This window comes from Antrostomus carolinensis, unplaced genomic scaffold (genome assembly GCF_000700745.2).
Source record: "Antrostomus carolinensis isolate BGI_N321 unplaced genomic scaffold, ASM70074v2 scaffold13877, whole genome shotgun sequence".
In the NCBI taxonomy this organism is placed as follows: Eukaryota; Metazoa; Chordata; class Aves; order Caprimulgiformes; family Caprimulgidae; genus Antrostomus; species Antrostomus carolinensis.
In genome coordinates, this window is record NW_010325424.1 from 100,392 (window position 1) to 124,997 (window position 24,606).

Consider the following 24,606-nt stretch of genomic DNA (forward strand, 5'->3'; position numbering starts at 1 on the left):
CATTTTGACATGAGAGGATTTTTCCTCACAGCAGCCTGCCAGCGCCAGCGGCACATGCAGCCAGCTTGGCCCATTCCAGCGGTGGTTCTGGGAGCTCCAGCGAGTCCGAGAGCAGCTCTGAATCAGACTCTGACAGCGAGAGCAGCTCCAGTGACAGCGAGTGCAACGAGGAGTCGCGCAGTGCCACGCCAGAGGTAAAGCCACACTCTCAGCTCCTCCCCAGTCGGGGCTCAGAGGGGAATGTGTGAAAGGGAGTGAAATCCTGCTCTTTGGGAAAATGTTGGAGTTCTGTGCTGTTTGATGCTGACGACTTTTTTCTGTCTTTGCAGTTTTATGTGTATGACCCACATACTCATTCTAGCTTTTGGAAGAATCCTTCTGGCCTACATTTGAATTGCTTTAAAGAAATATTTAGTTTTTTGCCAGTAGCTAGAGAAGATTTTATTGACATAGTATTCATCTGGGACTAAGGAAAGGCAACATAACAAAACTATGTCTTCAGGGACCAGCTAAACTTTTTAGTTGTATTAAATTTCTCCAGGGCCACATTGTAAACCAGATAAGGAAGCCTAATTAACCATAAATACTCCATAAATACTCCCATAAAACTAGCAGTCATCACTAGTTGACTGAAATAAAAGGGTACATTAAAAATGTTCTCATTTAAAGGGAAAAGCATTGCTTCTGTCTGAGATTTGTTCCTTATCGTTCTTCAAACTGCAGCCTGAACCTCCCTCAACAAACAAATGGCAGTTGGATAAATGGCTAAATAAAGTGAACCCCCACAACAAGACCATCATCAACAATCAAAATGAGCCTCACAGCGAGACCAGCTCCCAGGCCCAGAGCAACCAGCAGCCCGAAGGGCCAAACAAAGGGAAACTCAACAGCAGCCTGCCCCCGACCGATTCCAAAGACCGGGCAATCCTTAGTCCCATCCGAGAGAAAGCCAAACCACGGGTTGCCCAGAAAACCCCAGAGGCAAAAAGCTCCAAGCAGAAGTCACCAGCTCATAATGAGCCAACTTCACAAAGGACTACTGGGAAAAAGCAACCCAAAAAGGTAGAAAGGACTTCCAGTGTAGAAGAGTATAACTGGCCCAAACCAAATAATACCAGCAACACTCCCAAAGAAAAAGACACACAGGAACCCCCTGAGCAGCCAAAGGTTCGAACTAAAGCAGCAGTTGGGAAGACCGCTCCAAGGAAAGAACCACGAACTAGCACAGGTCTCACTTCAGAGAAGAAAAAGTACAGAGGCCCCAGCAAAATTGTCCCAAAGTCCCGGGAATTCATTGAAACAGATTCATCTACTTCTGACTCGAATACAGACCAGGAGGAGAGCTTGCAGGCTAAGGTATTGCCAGCTTGCCCTGGGTCTGGCAATGGTGTCAAAGTGAAGGACTCTGGCAGTAACATCCTCAGCGTAAGTAGTTTAACTAGCAATGGCAGCAACACATCCATTGACCAGACCAGCAATGACTTGGAGGAGCAGCTCTTTTCTCCTATCCCAATTGTACAAAACGAACTTCTGTCCCCACTGAGAGAATATGAAGAACTCAAATCTCTGTGGGTGAAAATAGACCTTAGTTTACTCTCTAGGATACCTGGACAAGAGCCTTTTGAGACCACGTCTGTGAAAAGTGAACCAAGAGAGGCAAATGTGAAACACAGGCGACCATCTCGAGAGTCCCCTACCCCAGCAGCTGAAAAACCACCCACAAAATCTAAAAGGAAACACAAGGTAAGTCATTTTCATCGTTTGGAGGCAAACACTTAATTTCTGTGCATCCTTGAGGTCAGGACCACAGTCAGTGACTCCTCACTCACAACACCTGCAGCAGGGCTGTAAGGAGGCATCATAACACTAAGGCTACACAGGATATACATTTACAAGTGCATTACAAATTAGCATCAGAAACTAGTAAAAAAACAAAGTCCAGCTGACAGAATCAATGAACAATGTATTTTTTTTGAGATTTATCTTACAAGCTTTTTCACTGTATTTGCTCACTTACCCATTAATTTCCAGTGTCCTGTAATCTGCAGAAAGATTCCCAATTACGAGTTCATATTACTAAAGGTTTAGCCATACTCAGAAAATGGGACTTCTATTTGGAAGGCAGGGTTTTATTGTCTGCAGAATTAATGCGTTTTCACCACTGGCTTAAACAGGCATAGCTTCATCAAAATCAATGGAACGGTGCTCGCGTATGCTCCTGGTGAATTTAGTCTTTATATTGTTTTATTGTATAAACAAATGTCATTTGTAGAAATATAATTTGCTTAACTAGCTACTTTATCTAGCTACCTGAAAAAGCAAATATATTTTGACTTAAGGCATTATGTTTTATCATGTGTTTTATGCTATTTATGCCCAAGGGTATCCTACCTTGTGGGATATAACAGTGTACTTCAAACTAAATGTATTTTCAGAAAAGAAACTGAAGTTTTATATCATAAATGAATTTTTGTAGTCAGTTTTTCCAGCTGAAATTATTGTGCTCTGGTCTGTCTGTGAGAAGTCATCATAGTGTATTTTTTTGTACCCCGAATTTTATACATGGTTGTGAATGTGACTTCAGCTGTCTGCTCTAGTCGACTTCTTGAAATCCTGAGTTTAAGCAGTCCAGTGGCATGAGAGAGTTAATACAAGACAAAGACAATGCCAGGCAGACACAGGGTCTGCACCCCTGCCTACATGAGTCACTGCACTGGCTCCTTCCCTGTTGAATTAAGTGGAAATAGTCACATGAGTAAACTCAGCAGGTTTTTATTCAATTCATTTTCTAGCTGTATACTAAAGGCAGAGATGTAAGAAGGAGAAAAGAAGAAAGAGGAAAGGGATGTATAAATGTCCATGCTTATGTGTATGTATAAGTACACCAGGGTGTATATTAATTATACAATAAAAGTCTTGCTAGGTAAATCGGTGGAGCGTCAGTATGGTCAAGAAGGAATCTTGGCTAAAACAAGAGTATTAGCAAAGAAACTGAGGGCTCCCGGGGGGGTTATATGAAAGTTGGAACCTTATAATTTCATTAGCTGGGACCTTGACTCAGAAAGTAACAAAATGAGGAATCTTGCTCTGGGACTGTACAAACATAAGCTATCCTCTGAAACACCCTGTTCAGTTGCTGTGTGATTGTTCACTGCTACCCAAGGGGAAACAAACCAATTAGGATGACTTGAGGGTATATCAACAGTTAAAACAGGGTAGGGAGAGCCTGATTTGCGTTTCTAAATCATGCTATTAAAAGATTTACGTTAGCCATCTACTAGTGGGCTTGAAGGCTGATATGAAGGTTCCAGTGACAGAGCAGTAATCAGCTTTGCCTCTATCATCCTAGTTCAGGCACAAAAGTCATGCATCAGGGAATCTTTCAAAGCAAATTTTAAACCAGCTATCACTGTTAATGACTACCCCTGCTCAGTCCTGTAGTCTTTTAGTCCTGTGAGGAATACTTACTCAGGAAAGTTTTCCCATCAACTTCCATTAAGCGAATGAGTAAAAGCTATTTACTTGAGTAAAATTTGGTGCTATCAACTCATTCCATCTGAATTATTAATTAAATTCCAGTGCACTACAGAAGATAACTATAGCACATAAGGCGTTTTGCTTCCTAATTATCTGGCTATGTCACTTGTTATATAATTTCATGTCATGTGTTCAGAGCACAGTTAGCCCTGATTTCAGGTGACTTTCTCCTCTATTAGACCAGTGTTTTAACTTCTGCTACTGTAAAGGAAATACACTGAGATTCCTGAGCTTCTCTTAATGGCAAGTGAAATTGTGCATAGATGCTGGATCTTTCAAGCTCTACTTTTTTTGTTAAAGCAGACAGAAAGCCTGGATACCTTTGTTGAAAGCAAGAAGCAGCGCCTGGAGGACCCTTCAGCTTCATGCTTGCTCCCACCTTGTATCTCTCCGATACCGAATCACAGATTAACCAGCACTAAAGAGTAAGTTCTTTTTTTTTTTCCCCCCATAAAATTCATGAGGGATTTCACAGTACTGTTCTACAAATGTCTTTGCTGTAGAGCCAGATGGGTTTTACAGCTCATAAGCATCAGTGGTCCAGCATTGCTATTCCCATCCATCAGGAAGAGGATCCACATAGTTTTGGATGAGATTCATCCATCCTTCTGATGGACTACAGGAATTCAGAGTGCCATCACAATCCTGGTGTACTTATTCTACCCCCATACTGCATCCTTTCAAAGTTCTTGAGCATCTCCCTTATGAGGAAAGGCTGAGGGAGCTGGGTCTCTTTAGCTTGGAGGAGACTGAGGGGTGACCTAATTAATGTTTATAAATATGTTAAGGGGGAATGTCATGAGGATGGAGCCAGGCTCTTCTCAGTGATGCCCAATGGCAGGACAAGGAGCAATGGGTGTGAGCTGGAACACAGGAGGTTCTGCTTCAACTTGAGAAAAAACTTCTTTACGGTGAGGGTGACAGAGCCCTGGAAAAGGCTGCCTAGGGAGGTTGTGGAGTCTCCTTATCTGGAGACATTCAAGACCCGCCTGGACGCCTTCCTGTGTAATTTCGTTTAGGCGTCCTGCTCCAGCAGGGGGATTGGACTAGATGATCTTTTGAGGTCCCTTCCATTCCCTAATATTCTGTAATTCTGTGATTCTTTCTTGTCCCCACCATCCTTAACCTCCATGGCCAGACAGTCCTCCTAGAAGTGGACTTTATTTGATTGCCTGGAATTTCTTTTCTGAAATCATTTTCATAAGAGATAGTTCTCTGTTTTATTGAATGAAATAGTGACTTTGCTGTTCACTTGAGCAGCTCTTACTCTTTAACTGTATATACAGCAACGCAAGGGGTGACCATCCTAAATGTTTCAGACGTAAGTGCTTTGTATTTCAGCAGACATATAATCAAATAGTTTGTGCCTTTCACAGTGTCTTTGAGAGATGGCTGTAATGCTTGAGCAAACAGGCACCACGTAAATAATGATTCTGATTAGTATAATCACAAGATTAACATTCTATAAATAACCAAAGAGTCCAATTCCCTTCTGTCATCAATTTTGTGCTTTTACGATTGAGATGAGACACTTCTTTCTGCTTCGCGTTAGGAGAAGCAAGGAATCAAACCCACAATGTGCTTCTGAAATCAATTTGATTGTAGTAGTATTTAAATTTAGATAAAGTTCAAAAATCATTTATGAAATAGCACACAAATTTTAAAATCCATAAAGAAGGTTGAGCATCATTTTTTTTATATACTGGTGTAATTATGGAGTAACTTCAGTCCTTGAACTAACTCCTCATTCTGCCACTGAGAAAATAAGAGCTGGAGTCTGGAAAAGGTAGATGAGTTGAAAGTTAGTGTGATCTGTAACATGTTGCGCATTTGATAAACATCATGGTGGGTGTTGCTTGATTGTCGTTGCTAGAAACACAATGAGCAGAGATATATTGCAGAGGGAAACAAGGATTAGCCATCCTCAACACCTCTGCAATCCATTAAAAAAATCTTTCTATTCTTGTCGCTAGCAAACCCTAAGGATCCACCCCCAACCTTATGTTTCTTAATTTGAGCTTGTTTTCCAGGTCATTAATTTGATTCCTCGGAGCTTTCAAGCCTTTGGTATTCTCTGTTAAAATATACTTGTGTCCATCAATAGTTATTTCTGTATGCTAGCTTTTCCTCTCATCTGCTTCAGGTTTCGAAAAAATTTTCTGACTTCTTTTTCCACTGCAGTGATTGAGACCTGGATTACACTGCATTTGTTATTAGTGTCTTCCGAGTTCACTTGAAACAAATGCAATATTTTTTGATAATTCAGATCTTCAATTCCCAGAGACATGCAACTGAATATAGATTAATGTATTTCCCAAAAGATTAGGGAGCTGGCTGAACTGCATGATGGCAAATTTCTGGAGAACCCTAGATTGTTTTTAAGCAGTTAGAAGTGGTTCTGTTCTCCAGGGGGTTAAGTAGAGTTTTAAGGGGAGACAAAAGAAAGAGGAAGCTGAAAGTACACTGTTCAAGGGCGTGAGGGAAAATAACACTTCACTGGTAAAAGGTTGATAGATAGGCTTTGCCATTTGCTCCTTTATTCCCAGAGGTTCTATGTTTTCTTTCAGAACTCCTAAGTCTTTATGTAAGGACTCTAAGAAATGAGGGTGATTCAACTACAGATGTGATGATGATGTTCATCCATGAAGAAGGTGTTATGTCCCATGGGGGATATTCTCACTCAGGAGGAACCTTAGGTCTCTCCTGTTAGAACTTGATCGTCGTGCCAACAAGCCAAGTTCACCAAGGCAGACTTCAGTGACTTTCATGGGTCTTTTTTATAGATACAAGAGTGTTTTAACAGAAAGACTATGATTACTGGGCCAAAATTTGGAGGTGTTCAAGAGTCTGGAGGAATCAGTGAAAGATAGGCCACACCTGTGCTTTTGCAGTTCCTGCTGGCTGGCTGTCTATGGTTTAGGCATTTGAATACATATCTCTCATAATTTTTCTCTAAATATATGGGCTCAATAAAGCAAGCAAAGATGCACAATTAATTTTTAAAAGTTACATGTCTAATACGGTCAATTATATGCCTAATTTACACAAGTTTCTGTGACTGCATATACCATTTGAGTGTAAGAATTTTAAATGGTCATTTGTGAACTTAAAAGCCATTCGCACAACCAAAGATCCTGTTTGTATTATGTAGTCATTGCATAAGCGATTAGTTATCTCTCTTGTTTGTTCCTTCCTTCACACACTCTGGCATTGATGTCTTTTCCTAAATCTGACATGACACTTAAAATATAATTATTCAAACTATTGCCACTGTATTTTCCTTATTTCTGATAATTCACAGCAAATGAGGGAATAGAAGATACTGTATTTTGTCCAATTCATAGTAATACCTTGAAACACTGCTGGGAGGCTGGATTTTTGTCAGATCAGCTGCCCACTTTGCAGCAGAGGATTATTTACGTATTTACTTGCTTGCAAGAGTCATTTTAATTTAAGCATTAATTGTATGTGCTGCTGAATACCATTTCTGTCTGAACACCTGATTGATAGACCCAGTCTAGACAGAGCACTATTCACCAAAACTGTGAGTCTGAATCTCAAGCTAGGCTCATACCAGTGAAACATGCCTGCTGTCTAACAGGCATGCTAGGAGTCTGTTTGAGGCAAGCATTTCAGCCTGTTTTTCAAGATTTCCTTTTCCCTTTTGTTTGACCTTTAATTAAAGATGCACCTGTACCCGGCAACATATTTTAGCCAATCCCTTGGGTAGTCACAACAGCGTTCATTTGGGTTCCTTCACGGCAGAGGCAGCCTACTACATCTATGACAATGACTTCAGCTTCATTCAGTTGCTGCCATATGGTCTGAGCTAATGCAGGAGTGACCTTTCCCTGCTAACCCCCTACAGAAAATCAGATACACCGTCAATGTTCAGCATTTCTTTGTGGTTGGGAAGAGTAGAGGCAAAGGAAAGACAAGTGATTGGTATAGACAGAGGTTTTGTCTCACTAATAGGCCAGAGATACCACTGCATACCATGAGGAGTGGATAAAGAAAGGGCAAAGAAAGGCAGCTTGAAATGTGAGAGTAGATGGAAATTCTCTCTCCTTCACACATTGTCCTCTTGTTGCCTGCTTGCTTGCTTTCTGCCCTAAAAGAAACCAGGCTGAAAAAAACCTTCTCGTTCCTTGATAATTGGCCTTTTCAGACATAAAGATGAAACCCTGCAGCCACAAGACCATCCATTCTGCTTGTATTTTTTCCTTGCACTTTTATTGTGTTTCTTCCTAGATTTTAAATATAGTTTAACTAACAATCATGTCAGCAAATTAAACCATTGAGTCTCAGCAATTATTACAATAAATTAATTCAAAATTAGTGATTACTACAATCAAAGACCAGTTTCTTAGACCATTAAGAGCCCAAAGCAAAGTGACAATCTGGTTAACTGCTGGTAACAACCTCTTTCATGGAGGTTATTGTTAACATAAATGCTTTGGCCTAAATCTGAGGGAGGTAACTGCTAAATAAATTACCATCTTAATTCCTTTGAAAACTCATAGGATTAAGTGGGCAATAGGGGAAAAAAAGAAAAAAAAAAACTAGACAGAATTATAATCATGAAGTAGTGTTGCTGTTGGTTTGATTTTGTTTGTTTTTTAATTGGAGTTATGTAGAAAAAAAAAAAAAAACCCTCAGCTGCATTTTCCTTTGTACTTAAGTCTTCCCACCCATGGAATGACTTGTGTGCCAGAGCTGAGTAGCTGCACCTGTATCTTGGTTTGCCCCATCTTATATTTGAGTGCAAAGATGAAGTGAGCTGGTGGTTTTAAGTAGTGAGGTTTTAACAATGGTATCTGGACCCTTCTTAATTTTTTTCTTGTACTACTCTTAATCCCTCCACCTCCATGTAGCAGCTGAGGAATGTTGCTTCAACTGCTTTATATGTTCCTTAAATTTCCCCATGCAGTGGTAGACTGTGCAAGCGAGGGAGTTCTGCATTAGCCCTGGAAATAGCCACGGATGTGCTGAGGAACCTCTGTAGTGGTGCAGAGTCAGATCCTAATGGGGATGCCAATGGCTCACATTCAGTTTTTCTTCAGACACTTTTGAGATGGATCTACCAGACTTGATTGCTCTTCCCTTTGCAAAGCTGTACTAGGGAGAAAGAAGAGCTCCATGCACCTCTGTGCACAGGGGTGTGGAGAACCACTTCAGTCTGTGCTCCCACCCATATATGCATGCTCAGAGTTCCCTGTGTAGGACGCTTGTTTGGGAGGCAGAGGGTTTGGATTCTGCTCCTGGGTGTTTCATTAACTGTGTCTGCTTTGCCTCTACATCCAGTTACACATGTATGCTTTCTTGGGGCAGTGCTTACCCTCCTTTGGAAAACTTTCTTCTGGAAGAAGTTCACAGTATTATTTTGCTATGACTCTGGTAACTTGTCTGAGTTCCAAAATGCCCTTTTTGGGTAAGAAAGCTAACAGATGGAGCTTTGAGTGAGAACTTTTTGGAGGACATGTTGCAGGACCACATGTGCATAAAATCAGTCTTCTTGAAGAACTGCCAGTCTCTTCCAACCTGGTTGCTTCCCTTTGATCTTCTTCAGGCTCATGTGTTTTCTCAGCAGGACAGCATCCATACCAGTCATACTGTAAGGCAACATGAATTCTGTGCTCATTTTATTTCTTCAGTCTGAAGATCTTTAATATCAGAGAGTTTCAAATAAGATATTTTTAACTCTGCTTCAGTCAAATTAAGTAGTTTTGAGTACAAGAGCTATAAATCTGAAACATGGGGACTTTGATTTCACTCTGTGATTTCACAGATAGGCTAAAATATTTTTTTATCACCAAAGGTCCAAAGTAGGGAAATGACCAAAGCAGGTGTAGATATTGATACTGCTGGTGAAACTGCAAAACAGGCTGGACTGGAAGGAAGAGCTCCAGAACGAGGAATAAGGGAACTTGAGTTGCCTTCTCTTTCTCTGGTTACTTTAAAGCAAAGTAGATCTATAATTCCTGACACTGACTGAAAGTGTCTGAGAACAAAACATAAATTCTTGTTGACTTGATTTGTTATTGAAATTGTAGTCAATAATAATGAAAAGTAAATGATTGTGTAGTGCAATATTAGATGTCTAACAAAAGATTAAAATTCAGATTCTCGTAATTGACTGAGCTAGGACAGTATCTGAAATAAAAATCTCTGAGTAGATTAACATGTTAAACAGTTAGTGAGGTGTTGGGTTTTGTTTTTTTCTTTTTTTGATGGATTTGAAGGGAGAAAGGTGTAGCAGGCTTTTTTGTTTTTACTGTGTATCATAGCTGCCATTTCCAGCCAGCTAACAATTTCTGTACATAAAACAGACAATAGATTATCATATTACTTGAGCTTTCATGTCAAAACCACATTCATTTTCTGAATCGTGTTCAATTCATCAACCAGTATTTGCTCAAGGACTTTTGCCAGCTGCAATGTATCATTTTAATATAGTGTTGAACATTGGTTTTATTCTAGAGGTCAAATAATTATTATCTTGTTATTGTTATGGTTATCATTTTGTAGTTGTTATATTTTTTTTTTGTTTTTATTCACATGCCATGTGCTATAAAGTTTTTTTGCAAAGGTTGCTTATGTGGGCCCTAATCCACCTCTTAAAAAGAGGCTTAATGTTAAACACACAAACAGTCATACTTTATGTCAAAGGAACTAGTCCCACGCATAAAACTTCCCAGCACTTTGCTCAGTCAGAGCATCTATGACCTCTCAAATGAAGACTGACTCAAATTAGCATTTAAATTGGGTGCAGTTTGTACTAATGCACTGGAAGTTGTCCTCCAAAGCAGGAGGTTTCCGCAGCCATTGAAAAGGAAGACGTCGCTCTTCTGTTTTCACTGCCTGTCCCCTTTTGACTTGACTCCTAGGACATGGGGACTGCAGGACATATTGAGGGTAGAGCTGGCTTCTCAGTAAATAAAATCTAGAGCTTTGTGCTATGGAGGATTAACCAAGGTTCTTGAAATGCAACTGGTTCTTATCTGTGTCCCAGGAGCAACAGTAACTCAGTGAAGAAGGTGGCAAAGAAAAGAGATGAGAAGCTGTTCCCTCCTCCACTATCTCCCCTCTTGGACGAGCCTGTGCACCGGCGGCACAGCAGTGACAACAGCTCCTTCAGCCAAGAGACCACCATCACAAACACCTCTCAGACCAGCAGCTCTTCCTCTTCTGTTTCTAAACACAGAAAGAATGAAAATAAATCCTCTTCTAACCCCAAAGGAATCTGTGTAAGTAACTGAACTCAGTTGTAGGAAGTGAACGAGATAAAATAAAATTAACTTAGCTATGTTCTGTTTGATTTTTTTTTTTTCTTTTTCCCCCAGTATCTATTATTAAATGTTTATGTACCGTGACTTGAGCAGCGAGGAGTAGATGTTTGCAGAGCTGGGCATAAGCAACTGTTACAAATTCCATTTTTAGGTCAGCTTTAGGCATCTACTTGGCGTTGTGTATCACTCCCTGAAACACCCAGTACCTGAGCCTCAGAGGAGAGCCTTTGCAGCCACCAACTAGCTGCAATTAGTGCCTTAACTCTACAACATGCACATTTTAAAAATAAAACTTCAAGAGTTTTGGTACCCATCAGCTGAATAATTACCCCAAATACTCAGCCAGAATTAAACACTGTAGTTTTACTGAATCTTGCAGCCTAAACTAAACAGACAATAAAAATCTAACAAAAAGCTACCTGTCCATAGCACACTCAACATGGAAGTATTTTCTCTCATGTTTGCAGGCCCCCAGCTTCCAGCAGTAAAGTTTATTTACACCTGATCTCCATGAATTACATATATAAGTTTTTGGATACTGTGTAAATAGGTTTGTTTTGTTGGGTTTTTTTCCCCAAAAAACCCCATAATTCTGTTAGGGCCATCTCCCCACCAAAAGTTTTCACATAGACAGTTCTTTCAGAAGATTCAGAGGGTTGTTTTTTTTCCTGAAAATACATGAAAAAAGAGCAAAAACTAGAAACTGCATAGCAAATTCACTAAAAAAAAGTAAAATTTCCCATGAGTCTGTAATCTTCTTCTAGGCTAAACAAAGAGACTTCAGGTTTTTGACCCATTTTAGAGAATATTCTCCCTCTAGAGTTTCAAACATATCATTGAGTATCAAACTGTATCTTAGTATCATTGTCAGAATTAAAAGACAAGAAGACAATTCTGCCACAGAAAAGGACATGCATAGCCCCATTTTTCACAGTTCGCCGCTTTGTGAGAGGTTGTTACCCTGCACTGTAATAGTAAAATTCACAAGTCGCATTGGATCGTAGGTGACAAATCGCTTCACCTTATTCATTCATCCCTGTTGCTTTCTGATATCATTGTGTCACTGCAAGCTGCGAGAGTAATACACATGCCTTCAACTGAAATCAATGCCAAAATGAACTGCATATGTCAGCAAATAAACAATGCTATGTAAACAGCAGGGCCACTTCCTCTCACTCCCAGCACCTCTAGTCAGGTTTATCCTTGGCTTATCTGTTATCCTGCTACATGAAATACTTGTCTTCTAAAATATGTTAGACTTCTTTTCCTAGTTCATTGGTTCATCTGTAGTTTAGTTTATCTGGTTGTGGACCTAGCTTGCAAGTTACAATTGCCTGACTTAAATGCTTCTGTTCTGCTTCTGGTTTTAATCAATGCAAAGTCACAACTCCTGATTTCTGCTTTCCATTCTTCTCTCTGTTCTGTGTAGCAAGGGGAAGGATACTGTTAGTTGCTGAAATCTTAGCAGACTTTTCAGACACCTTACAGTTAGCTAACAATAATACAGAAAAAAAAGTTACACTATGTGATATACCTTGAATGAAGTTGAGTTTACATCCAGCCCTTCTGCATTAGATTTCCCCACCCCTGCTTTGACCAGTGTCTCTAGTCAGTAACACTGTGGTATCCAGGCTGACTTCAACTGTGAGTTCAGGTGAGCGGTCAGAGGTACAGTTGTACTGTCTAATTAATCTAATAGGCTTATGTTAGAAAGGATGGAAAGTGGTTTTGTGAGAGAACCTGGATGTAGTTGAGTATATGCGAGTGCTACTTTGAGCCTTAACCTTTTGTTTGTTTGGGGTTTTTTTTGAGGGGGTGAATGTGAGCACTTCCATTGTTGGAAGGTGCTTTTTTGAACTATGAAGAGTTAGTAACAGTCCTTTTTTTTCTAGGAGGAAGAATCTCACAATACACCAATAGCCAACCCTCTTCTTGACACCAGCCATCTAGAAACAGACATCTGGTCTGCAATGCCAACACTTTCCAATGGGAATTCTGAGCCCAGAAGACCCAAAATAACATTTGATGATGTGTAAGTATTATTGGATTTCTGTGCTAGCTGCGTGCTACGTAGCTGGGATTTTCATGCAAGCAGAGCTCCCAGTGAAAGAGAATATCTTTGATGATAACACTAGCATTGGGCACCTGTGTGGATAGTGCTGCACAAAGGCACACACAGTTTTAATCTTTATAAATGAACTGTTGTCACTGATTAATGAAGACTCTGTTGATAAATGTTTTCAGATCATGAATGTCGGTTCATGGTAATTCTTCTTCATTTTTTTTTATTTTAGCTCCTCTAACGGAAACTTCTTATACTTAATTAGTTTAAAATATTTTTCCTTTTCCTCTGTTCAGCACACATTAATGGGTCCTCTGGGTGGCCAGTTTCTACAGCTAGTTATTTTACATTCTGATCACCCATCATATCTTTACATATAGCAGCTTCAGATTAATATCAGGTTAAGATTTAAAAAGATAAGTGGGTATATATGTTGAAATTGTTCTTGGAAGCAGTCAGCAACTTTCTCAAACAGTGTTTGTCCAACTGTATGAAAACAAAGACTTGAAATAATTGATTTTTGTCTCTTTAGGCTTCACAATGCGGATTATTACATGCAAGAGGCTAAGAAGCTGAAACATAAAGCAGATGCATTGGTAAGTTATCACAGGCTTTTTTTGTTTTTTTCCACTATGGAGCTCGGTGTTACAAAAATGTACATTCTGAATGTCATCTAAAGCCTCAGAAACCAAGAGGAACTCTGCGATTGATTAAAATATGCTTCAGATTGTATTCCTTATACACACTGTCCACAACATGTAGGACCCTGAGCACCATTCCTAGCCTTTAACAATTCATTTCCAAAAAAAATGAGGAAGAACAACAGTCACGCTGTTTATGAAGGATGTAAGATAATTTAATGAAAGATGATGTGTATTTGAAATTTGTGTTCCTATTCATTTTGAGCCTAAAACAAAAGTGATGAAATATTCCCAAACAAAGTTAAGAAAGGCAAATCGCCCTCCACCCCATTATCATGTGGTGAAACCATTTGATATTTCCCATCTAATTGTTTAAAATTTGCAACAATTGATTTTTTAAATAGAACATTCATTTTTATTGCTTGCTTTTAAGTTGGTAAATAAAGACTGAACATGCTTCTTCCCAAAAAATCTTGCAATGAAGTAGTTCAATGCTGGGAAAGCTTTTTCTCTCATTTTACCCCAGATGAGATTCCATTAAGATTGACCTAATTTTGCAAAGTGTTTTGATTTTGATAGAAGTGCTTAATCTGACAGATTATTTTTGTTCAATCCAAGCTATTGCTAGCACTAGAATTCCTCTAATAGCCATTTGCTTTGTAGGTAGGGACTTTGTTCCTGTATGCTACATAGGGTGCAGAACAGCAGCTTATTTAGGCAGGCTTAGTGCAACTTGATTCCTCTATTTAAACTAAGACGTCTAAAATAGAGTCTGGCCATTCACTTTGTCCCTCAAATGACAACTGAAAAATAACCTGTTATTTTATTATTTGTGGATTTTCTCTATGCATATTATATCATTCCACATCAGAGACACCTCTGCTGTCGGTGAGCTGAAGGAGAGTTAACATGTCAAGCTGCCTGCTTCAGCTCTCCAGGCTCCCTTTTGACTTGGGGCACAGTGTTACTAAGTGTGTTTTCTGTGAGAGGTAGGTTCAGGTTTTTGGCAGTCAGTAAGTTAGCAGTCATGCCTCCCGACCTGCCCAGATACAGGAGGTGGCTTGTGCTGGTTCTTGCAGCCCGACTCAGCAGGGCATGTTCAGCCAGAGCCCTGACATCTGCACGCAGGAAAGGCTGGCAGAAGCAGGCTGACAACACCTCCCACAGCTGATTGACCTTTAAAGAAAATACACGTTGTTCTGGTGCAGGGATGCTTTCTCCACACTAACAAATATTTACAGGCTCAGGCTCCTGATGATCTCAACGTGCTATGTCAATCCACTTCCCTCCACAGCCTGATTCACTCAGAAAGTGTTGACCTATCTCCCATCCTCTTACCTTTGACTATGCCTTGCGGAATCAGGGCTGTTTCTCAAGCAGAACTAAGAGGAGCAGGCACCACACATCATGCTGCTGCCTGCAGGCAGGCCTTGCCTGTCACATGCAGTTTGACACCCGGAGTGCTCTTATGGGAATGTGAGGCCATCCACTACGATACAACTTGTTGGCAGACATAAATACCCATGAACAAAGTATCTGCTTTTTCTTTCCGCTATTTAGGTCTCAACTTTTTTTTTTCCACCCAATACAGCTGCACACAAATTATCTCCATGTAACACATTTGCTGTGCAATCCCGTATTTGTCCTATGGAAACAATTGCTTCTGGTTACTTGGTGCTGACATGACAAAGCACACACAGCATTGAAAGACGTGTTGCAGTGGCTAGAAAGATAATGCATGTGACCTCAGAATGTGTTAGCAAATGTTAATGAGATTTGTGGCAATGCTGTTGCTGAGCTTGTATGGAAGATAGATTTCTGGTGAAGGGCAAGGCATTTTGCATCTTATGGAAGCAACCCCACCAAAACCTATCCTTGCCTGGGATGGCAGTAAGGAATCAACTAATTTAGGTGGGCTGCTGCAGTGGCAACTGACTGTACCATATGGAAGAGATCTTGGAGACCTTGCTCTGTTCTTGGCTGAGCTTTGATGAGCTGGAGTCTTTCCACCTACTCCACTAGAGTTAGCGTGGAGCAAAGAGCAGGATCAGATCTCATTTCTGGCTCAAACTGTGTGTCTGTACTAAATCTGCTTGCAGCCAGATTCCTTTTTTTTTTTAAATACCACAAAAAAGTTGTATTTGGAAGACTTGAAGCAAGAAATTTAAAGAATATGCTAAGTGGCTGTTGGAATAGAGAGAAAATATTTAGGAACGTTTCCCCTTTTGTGATCATTCAAGTAATACCTATCAATTATACGGAGGCTTTGTACATAATCAATGCACAAGAGCAGAACTTGAAATTAAAGGTATGCGGAGGGAATGCATTATAAGGATTGCTTAGATGTAGCCACAAAGGCAAATATGGATCTTGGACCAATACTAAATGTTCCGCTCAATATATTGCTAGGATAGATTTTCATTTTGTGAATGAAAAACATATGCAGATGCATCAAAAATATTTTGATAGAGACATACAAAGAAATTTTTACTTTATTTAAAGTGTATTGGATCTCTTAATATCAAATGCCACATTAGTAGAATTCTTATATCCAGCTATCAAAAATTGAGAATGTTAAATACTATTATAAAATACTTACTATAAAAATGTCATATATAATATTCATTACACATAAAAAAAGAAATCAGTATGTCTAAGTCAGTTTAATCACAACCATTAGGAGGGCTAAAACCTTTTGCAATAAAATCCTAGTAAAATGAAATATTTAGCAGTGCTATATTTTCTCCTTTTATTTTTTTTTGTGCTCCTTCAGTCATCACATAAGTGATGAGAGGTTTTTTTGGTCAACAGTTAACACAGAATGTGACATCTGACAAATGTCATGGAGTTATTACTTAACCCTTGAACAGTGACATTCAAACTTAGTTCATATATGGAGGAGCAGTACTGATTTGTTCAAACATGCTTAGTGTTTCTGTGTAAATCCATGCATGCCCATGGACACACACTGACTTTCCTCTGTGGAATAACTGGCCATATACTGCCTGAAAAGGTTTGGTAAAAACATAGATCCTGCCTTAATTGCTGTATGAATTCATTCTTAACTACCAGTGTTGCTTTCATCCTAATGCTAGTGTTGCTTTGTATTATGATCTGTCTACCTGGAAATTAAAGCTGAAGGATTTTCTTGATGGTGTCATTCCCATTTCAGCTGGAGAAGTTCGGCAAAGCAGTGAATTATGCTGATGCTGCCCTCTCCTTCATCGAGTGTGGGAATGCTATGGAGCGAGATCCATTAGAAGCTAAATCTCCATACACCATGTACTCAGAGACTGTGGAACTCATCAGGTTAATGTCCTTTCTGTGATCATTTTCATAATCTCATTTCAGTCATAATTAGAACCTGCTATGTTTTAAAAAATACCATTTCAACGTATTAATGATTTGTCCAAGGCATCTTCATCTCAGAAGTCATCATAATTAGTTCTTGCCATTTTATTAATGTCATGGAAAATTTATAATTGATGGACACTGCTTTTATAAATTATCCCCTTTAGAGGTTATAATGTCAGTGTTATAATTTGCAATATTCATAAAATTAAAATTGAAATGTAGTGGGTGGAAGTAAAGTATAGTAATTTCACTGTTTGGCAATGACACTTGTCTTTTAAAAGGTGTAGTTTTATAATTCAAAATATTAAAGTGAGTCTATCAGGATTTCTATTACAAATCCTGTTTTTAGAGGCTTATAACCTGGCTGCTAAAAAAAAAAAAAAAAAAAGCTGAAATGTGTCACATAATATCATAGCCAGAGAGGAAGCTTTCCACATGCATTGTATTGAAAAAGTATATTTTTTAATGCTAAAGGAATGTGAACCAGCTGAAGTAGTTTTAATATAGTTTTGTAGACTTGTAGATCAGCATATGGATGAGAATGCTTTTACTTACTAATGAAATGCCTGAATTATTATTTTAAAATCTACTACTGTTTCATAGTCTTGGCTCCGTAAAAATAATGGTATCCTGAGTAACTAAGAGCTTGTTTGCTTTAGTTGCACAAATTATCAAAGTGAAATCAAGCAGGATTAAATTTACCTGTAAGTAGAACAACAGGATTTTTCCTCTTCACTGTGATACACCTTTGCTTTCCCCAGTGTATCCCGGGAGTACCACCATTACTGTCAGTGTAACTACTGGAAGTTTTCACAAGAGAAAGGAAAGGAGGCAAATCAGGCCTTAAATGTTTGGTTTTTAATATGACAAAGGTGGTTTTTTAACATACAGGATTTTAACATGCCAGATGAGCTATTAGGGACTGCCAAAATTAATGTATGTTTTACATTTCGAATAAGTAGGTATTTACATAATAAAATGTATCAAATTTTAAGAAGCTCTTATTCTCAGGTAAATAATGTGCCTGTTAAATATTTAAAAATGTTTTTACCTTCCACACTTCATAAAGAGAAGGAGAAAATCTAAACAGATTACTCAACAAAAAATGATGTTCACTCAACACTTACAATCTGAGTTAAACCCTTGAGAGCAGAGGGCTTAAGAGAAGGAGCCACCTACCTCTGCTCTACTGTGCTGAAGCTCCTGCACTCTGACAGCGGACAGTTCAGTACTTTGTGTCCTGAACTACACAGCTACAGTCGTATGGCAGCATAAATTCTATTTAAAGAAATATTCTTTAAAGTGAGTGCTTCTTCATAGGAACCTGCATTTATTTATATTTTTTAAGGAAACCACATGGCCCAGTTGAAAATGTTGTTCCTCAGTCCAGCAGTCTGTCTGTTCAGAAGCAGATAGATGAAAAATTCTTCATTCATTCAAGAGCCACAGCACATGTACCACTTAACTTGGAGAACTGCAGCTCTAGGAGTAGCTCACAAGTGGAGGAGACCTGCAGCTCCCCTCCACCCTGCAGTGCTGGTGCTGGGTGGAGTTGGCTGAGTGTACGGCTGCATCTTGGAGCCATTGGCATCCATCAGCATATGTAGTCCCGCTGCCTTGCTTTTCCCAGCAGCTCCTGTATCAGCACAGTCCTGCTACGGGCTTCATGATAAGTAGACCTTGCCATGGAAGCAGCACCTGAACTGCTTTTGGATTGCTTTTTGAACTGCTTTTGGCTAGGGAAGAATCTGGAGGACTTTTTTATAGTAGATTTCTAATTTCCAAATAGCTAAAGTCAGATGAGATTAACTCCACCACTTACCATCAAAGGTAGAGCTTAATTTACCAACTCTTTTATCTATCTTGTATGCAGCCAGAGAGAGACTGATTTGCCCATTTAATTGCTGTCAGGGGTCAGACATGGAAAAAAAGTGATTGCCCAGGTGAGCAGCAGGCTGGTACAGGTTCAGTAAAGTCCATGGACAAATGCACAATTCTTGTGGGCTGAATTTACAAACCAAGTATATGCGGCCGTGCACACACACTTTCTCAATGTGGCTTCTTAAGTTAACAGATTTTTACTGTGAGATAAGAAATAGAAGGAGATTTTTCTCACTTTTACTCCTCCCTTCACCAGAGGCACCATTTTCCTCTTTTGCATTAGCTGTGTCTGCCCTCAGCATTTGCATCAGACGCCTATTTGTGAAAGCAAGTGGAACATCAAAGAGATTGGGAATATCAGATCTGACTGTCAAAGGTGTTCTAAGTTAATGGTAATGCTAAAATCCCTAACGTAACACTGAAAATCCCAAAGAGACGTACGTCTTTGTGTTTGATCAGATTCATTCAGTATGACTGGAACAACAATACCAAAGAGCAGGTGAGATAGGACATGGAGGAAGCACATCAGGTGGTGTGCTCCAGCTGCAAGCTGGGGGCTGATGATGGGGGTGGTGGGAGGAAGGCAGAGTGAGAGCAGCACTGCCTGCCTGCACTCCATTACCTCCTTGTAAATGAGAACTCATCAAGACTGCCTGGATACCTTAAAACTTTCTTATGCAACACTGAACCCTATTACTTATTCTAACACAAGTACCTGTGAAATTGCATTAGGGCTCAGAACAATGATTTTATGCGATGAATTGATTTTCAAGAGACTAAATGCATGGAATGGAGTGTGCTCAGTTAAAATAAAATATATTTTTTAAAAAAAAAAAAAAAGAGAGGAGGTAGGAATACTCAGTCTTTGATCATCCAAATGCTGGATAGCAGCAATTAAATAGAGAGGGAAAACCAAGTACACAAGACTCAGAAATTAATGGACCTAAAAATTTAGCTGTGAACATGACCTTTCCTATATTTAAAACTGTTTTCTGTATAAAATATGGTAAAACTTTTGAAGAAGCATTTATGAGAAGGATTTTGAAGTTATTATTCAAGTCCAAAGTATTATATATAAAACTTTATTATATATTACTTTACTCTTCAATATATATAGGGCCAAGATCTTATGCTTCTGTCCAACACTCATCTCAAATGTTTGCAGGACTCAGCCTAGATGACTGGATATAATATCATTAATATGCCCAAGAATAGTTCACCTCGTTGCCCCGGAAAATGGGTTGGTGATTTACTTTAGCCTTCTAGATTTTAAGTGGTGCTTTCTGTTGGATTTTACATTGATCTCATTGTTACAGAACAATGTGACCATGAACTATTGCAGTCGGAAAAGAGTATCTATGTGTGGCTGTTATTTTTTCAGAGTGTCACTAGTATTCCTGGAAACATCTTAACTCTTAATTTCTTCTCTCCTTATCTTTCTGACAAGGTATGCAATGAGACTCAAGAATTTCACAGGCTCTTCTGCCACGGAAGGGGACAAGAAATTAGCAGTTTTATGGTAAGTCCCATTGCGATGATGAGAGAAGCAGCTGAAATCTTAAGGAGGACTTTAAAAGTACTGAATTACTTAAGCAGCTTACAGAAGATCATTATTCTTGTTTTCCATTAAACTATTAAAGGATAACTAATGGATTTCTTCAGCAGCTGACTAAACATTTATTCTTCTAATTTATACTCTTATCAAGATGGGAGTTTAATGCTTTTGACCACTTTTTTTTCTTTCTCCACTTGCTTATGTTTCAAAATCTAACCTTAGAACAGAAACTGCAAAATATAGGTCAGCTTTTTTTTTTTTTTTTACACTTTATAGGTTTCATTAGGCAATGGAATTAACATAATCCTTTCCTAATTACCACAGCTACCGATGCTTATCACTTCTCTACTTGAGAATGTTTAAACTAAAGAAGGACCATGCTATGAAGTACTCCAGATCTCTGATGGAATATTTTAAGGTAATCTTTATTCTGTTTAATTTATTGATATGAAATGAAATTCATACCAGCACTGAGAGCTCTCACAAGTATAACTGCATGACTTAAAAGTCCCACATTTAACATCTCCCCTGGGAAATGCAGGCAGGATGGCTGCCAGGGAGTGGGGACAGAAGTGATTTGGGGATTAGTCACTTGATTCAAAGGACCATGCTCAGTAATTCTACTAAAATAACATTATTCTCAACACCATGTAATGTTTATGCAAGTTTCTGTAAAGGAAACTGATTCTTTCAAGATTTCAATGTGCAAGTGATTATGAACTGACCCCCAATGAACCATAATAAAGCAATTATTTAGGCTTTAGTTAGTTAAATTTAGATTTTAAATTCAGTGAGATTTGCTGAAGCTTATTGCAGACTCAGAGGTTTCTCCTTTTGTTTCTGTGGAACTTCACATTGCCTTATCTACATCTTGAAAGTTTGCCTTTACCTTGAATTGAGTGGAGATCAGCTGATTGTTATGACTCAGTTATGTTTTCCTTTACTTTGTCAAATGCTGTGTAAGAATGACAAGTCCTCACCATTCCTAAATTAAGAGAGAAACAGAATCTTTCTTGAGTTCTGACATGGGTTTGATATTTATATTTTACTGGGTAATGCTGTTTGAAGCATACATTAATTCTTTTACTTGATTACTACATATTGTTCTATAATTATGTAATTATAGTGGTTTGTCAGCCCATCAGTCTTTTTTGTTGTTTTTTTCAGCCTCTGTGAATTTGTTCCAGGCTTTGACATAGTGGTACTGCAAACTAGTAAACTTTTAACACTGCAGTTTTAATATTTTTGTGTAAATGGTGATAAAATGGTCCTTCTGCTGTAAAAGTCCAGTACTATCATGCTAGCAACTGTCCCTTAGTCCTGACTTCCCTGATGTAATGTTACTACTTCAGTAATGTTACTACTCATCTTCTGCTGAAATTGAAGCTCTCTTGAGGTCATTAGGAGTGCCTGTGTTGTACTCATGGAGTTTTCAGTCAGGGATTTGCACAACAAATTAAATTTGAACTAGAGACATTTATAGCCTCAGCATTTTCATGAAATGTATTCTACCCACTTCAGATTTTATCCAGGAAGAATGTAGATTGTCTCTTTAAAAAAGGTTATTAGACAAATCATTTGATAAACTTTTTCTGCAGAAAGTAATGATTTCTTAAAAAAAAAAAAGGGGGGGGGGAGCGGAGGAGATTCTCTCTTCCCTTAAAGCCACTTTACTTTCTCTAGCTGTGCAAATAGGTACAATGAGGAACATATTACTACTCCCAGCATAAGACCATTTTACTGCATCCGCACAGAGAAAATGTCTTTTAATGTAAATTAAAATAAGAGAAAAAAAACCCTTGAAAAACGTAATAAAATAGACAAATTGGGAACACTGGGTTTAGGAATCCATTTGAAGCTGAGTATTTCAGCTAATGTTACTCTGTGTGTGCTATGGGCATTGTAACTCCATGGCTAGAAGCAGTGTTTGAGTGTATACAGATTATATGTTCAGGATCTTTTTGTAGTAAAGGCATAGGAGGAGAAAAGAAAAGAATGGGAGCTATTAGCTACATATTGGCTTTGTATTGCTGCACAATGTTCTCTGTGTTCACTAGCAAGAATCTGTAATACAAATGAAATAGATTAACTATTTGAATAGCATTGTTATTCAAAATTTTGCACAATTTGAACCGTGAAAAACAGCCCACTGTTTACAGCAGAGCTGGAAAGGAGTTTTTTGGCAGAATTGTTTTTCATATTTCTCCTCACAAATGCCACTTTGTCCAAATTGAAGCCATTTGTGGACAGAACTGGTTCTGATTAATTTCCAATTAAAAGTCTCAAATTTATATTTTTGACATTTCAAAACAGAAAATAACTAATCATAAAAGTAGTTTTGAAATTGAGAGGTGACTTGGAGTAAAGTATAACTAAAATTATGAATTTTTGAAATTGAAATCAAGCTTTTTAAGATTAACAAAAGTGTCATCCTTTGATGCATTTCACGTAAAAGTTTGAGAAACATTTTTATGGTTTTGAAAATGTCAATAGTCATTGGCAAAATATTTTGAATATGTTCATTGCCAAATAACCACCTCCAATCGAGATCTAGTCTTAGTCTTGACAAATCTAGTAGTTATCTCTAGATACTGTCAGAAACAATCCTGAAAATACAAACTAACATCAAAGCTACTTCTTAATCCTTGAAGACTTTCCAGGGGAGTTTAGGATCTCCCTACTTCTTACATGTGAGTGAGTGGCAAAAATCAACATTACATATGCTTTGTACTGCAAAACACTCCATTTCACGCTCACATCTTTAATGAAACACAGTGGCATGCTGCATAGGAACATAGAGGCAAGGCCAGTATCATGGTTTGGGCAGTGTTTTCTGCTTTGGTCAATACTGTTTGGCAAGTTTAGCTGTGTTTTAGAAGTCAAGGGAGCAATTTTGCTCCCAGAGTCAGCTGCGTGACCTGGGCCACGTCCTGGGCTGCTCTGTGCTCCGCTGAATCTCAGTGCCTCTCATTCAAAATAGCGATTACAGTAACCAGATGAATCTGGTAATAATGATGGTAATACTTTGCAGAGAACTTGTAAAATTTGATTGACTTTTCACTGTGCATGCTGACTTCTTTGCAAGGGAGCTCAGACTGATTGTTTTCAGAAGACACACATGAATAGCTTCAGCCCTGATACTACCACTTTTTATGGGAACTAATTAAGGTACCACCCAGTCTGAGCAAGACTGGAAAAATCTGGACTTTATTGTTGCTGGTCAATCTTTTTGTTCAGCATTGTACAAGGTGCTGCACAGATGTGAAAGGCAGAATGAGTAAGCAGGTAAGGAAAGTCAATTTGTGCAAATAAAATACATAAAAGCAAGGGCGTTCAAGCAGATCCTTCCTAGAAGTTTTATTTCTACTATTATCTGAATCCCAAGCCACCTTCGCTAGCAACTTGGAAGGGATTGTCATTAAGGCATCAACCCAAATTCTTTTTATTTCTAACTAAAAGATTGCAGGTCCCCCTAAAGAAGTAATTTACACTCTGAAGAACTTTCTAGAAAAAGTTTCAGTGGTGATTAAACTACTTCTTTGTGAACTACATCTGCTTTTCCTGGAACTTTACTGCATTCCCTCTTTCATCAAGTGACTTTCAAGCTACTAGTTGGAACCTACAATCATCCTTCAGCCATTTAATTATGGGACTGATCTGCAAAACTGTTCTGCTACGTGCACTGTAGCTCTTGCAACAAAAACAGGGAGTGTTAAGCCTTGTGTCATCATTGTTCATGTACTCGCATCACCTTTATTTACATTTTGGTTTTGTACTTACAGAACTCTTCAAAAGCCTCACAGGCCCCCTCACCTTGGGGCGGCAATGGAAAGTGAGTATTTTCTGCTGAGTAATTCTGTCTGGGAGCAAGTGGTTCCAAGGTGGGGGGGAAATGTTTTGGTGCCTCTGAAGGCCAAGGACAGGCCATGACTCAGTGGTTTGGGAGCTACAGGTATGTTTCAAATATGTAGCAGGTAGAAAAATGTTCGTTTAGGCTACAGAATTGATTTTACAGCTGCCTTGGGCTTATGGGGGTGAGGGGATCACAGTGAGCTAAACCAGGTACCCATGTGAGCCATCCAGTGTGGGTGGGAATGAAGAGCTAAAAAACACCTTCATCTTTCTGCAAAGTCCCCTTAAGTCTAAAATCAGCCGTGGTGGATCTGTGCTGAATTCTTTGACAGTTTGCTTCTCAAGCCAAATGAAGGCCATAAAAATAGCTGTTAATTAGCTAGCAAGTACCATGTCATTTCAGGAAGCCAAAGTAAAGTTAACCTTCATTGCAAT

The 24,606-nt window shown here is 38.9% G+C and overlaps 1 protein-coding gene across 1 annotated transcript in view; it reads left to right on the top strand.

Moving 5' to 3' along the window:
- Positions 1–24,155, top strand: part of AFF2 (ALF transcription elongation factor 2) — a gene marked incomplete at its 5' end in the record, with an annotated part of 117,373 nt that extends 93,218 nt beyond the window's left edge. The window contains 11 exons of the mRNA XM_029085770.1: positions 32–194; positions 724–1,743; positions 3,838–3,962; positions 10,550–10,784; positions 12,719–12,858; positions 13,421–13,484; positions 16,702–16,838; positions 20,212–20,283; positions 20,644–20,737; positions 23,557–23,604; positions 24,102–24,155. Coding sequence (XP_028941603.1) covers positions 32–194; positions 724–1,743; positions 3,838–3,962; positions 10,550–10,784; positions 12,719–12,858; positions 13,421–13,484; positions 16,702–16,838; positions 20,212–20,283; positions 20,644–20,737; positions 23,557–23,604; positions 24,102–24,155 — 2,152 coding nt within the window. The remainder of the gene's footprint in view (positions 1–31; positions 195–723; positions 1,744–3,837; positions 3,963–10,549; positions 10,785–12,718; positions 12,859–13,420; positions 13,485–16,701; positions 16,839–20,211; positions 20,284–20,643; positions 20,738–23,556; positions 23,605–24,101) is intronic.
- Positions 24,156–24,606: the final 451 nt, after the last annotated feature.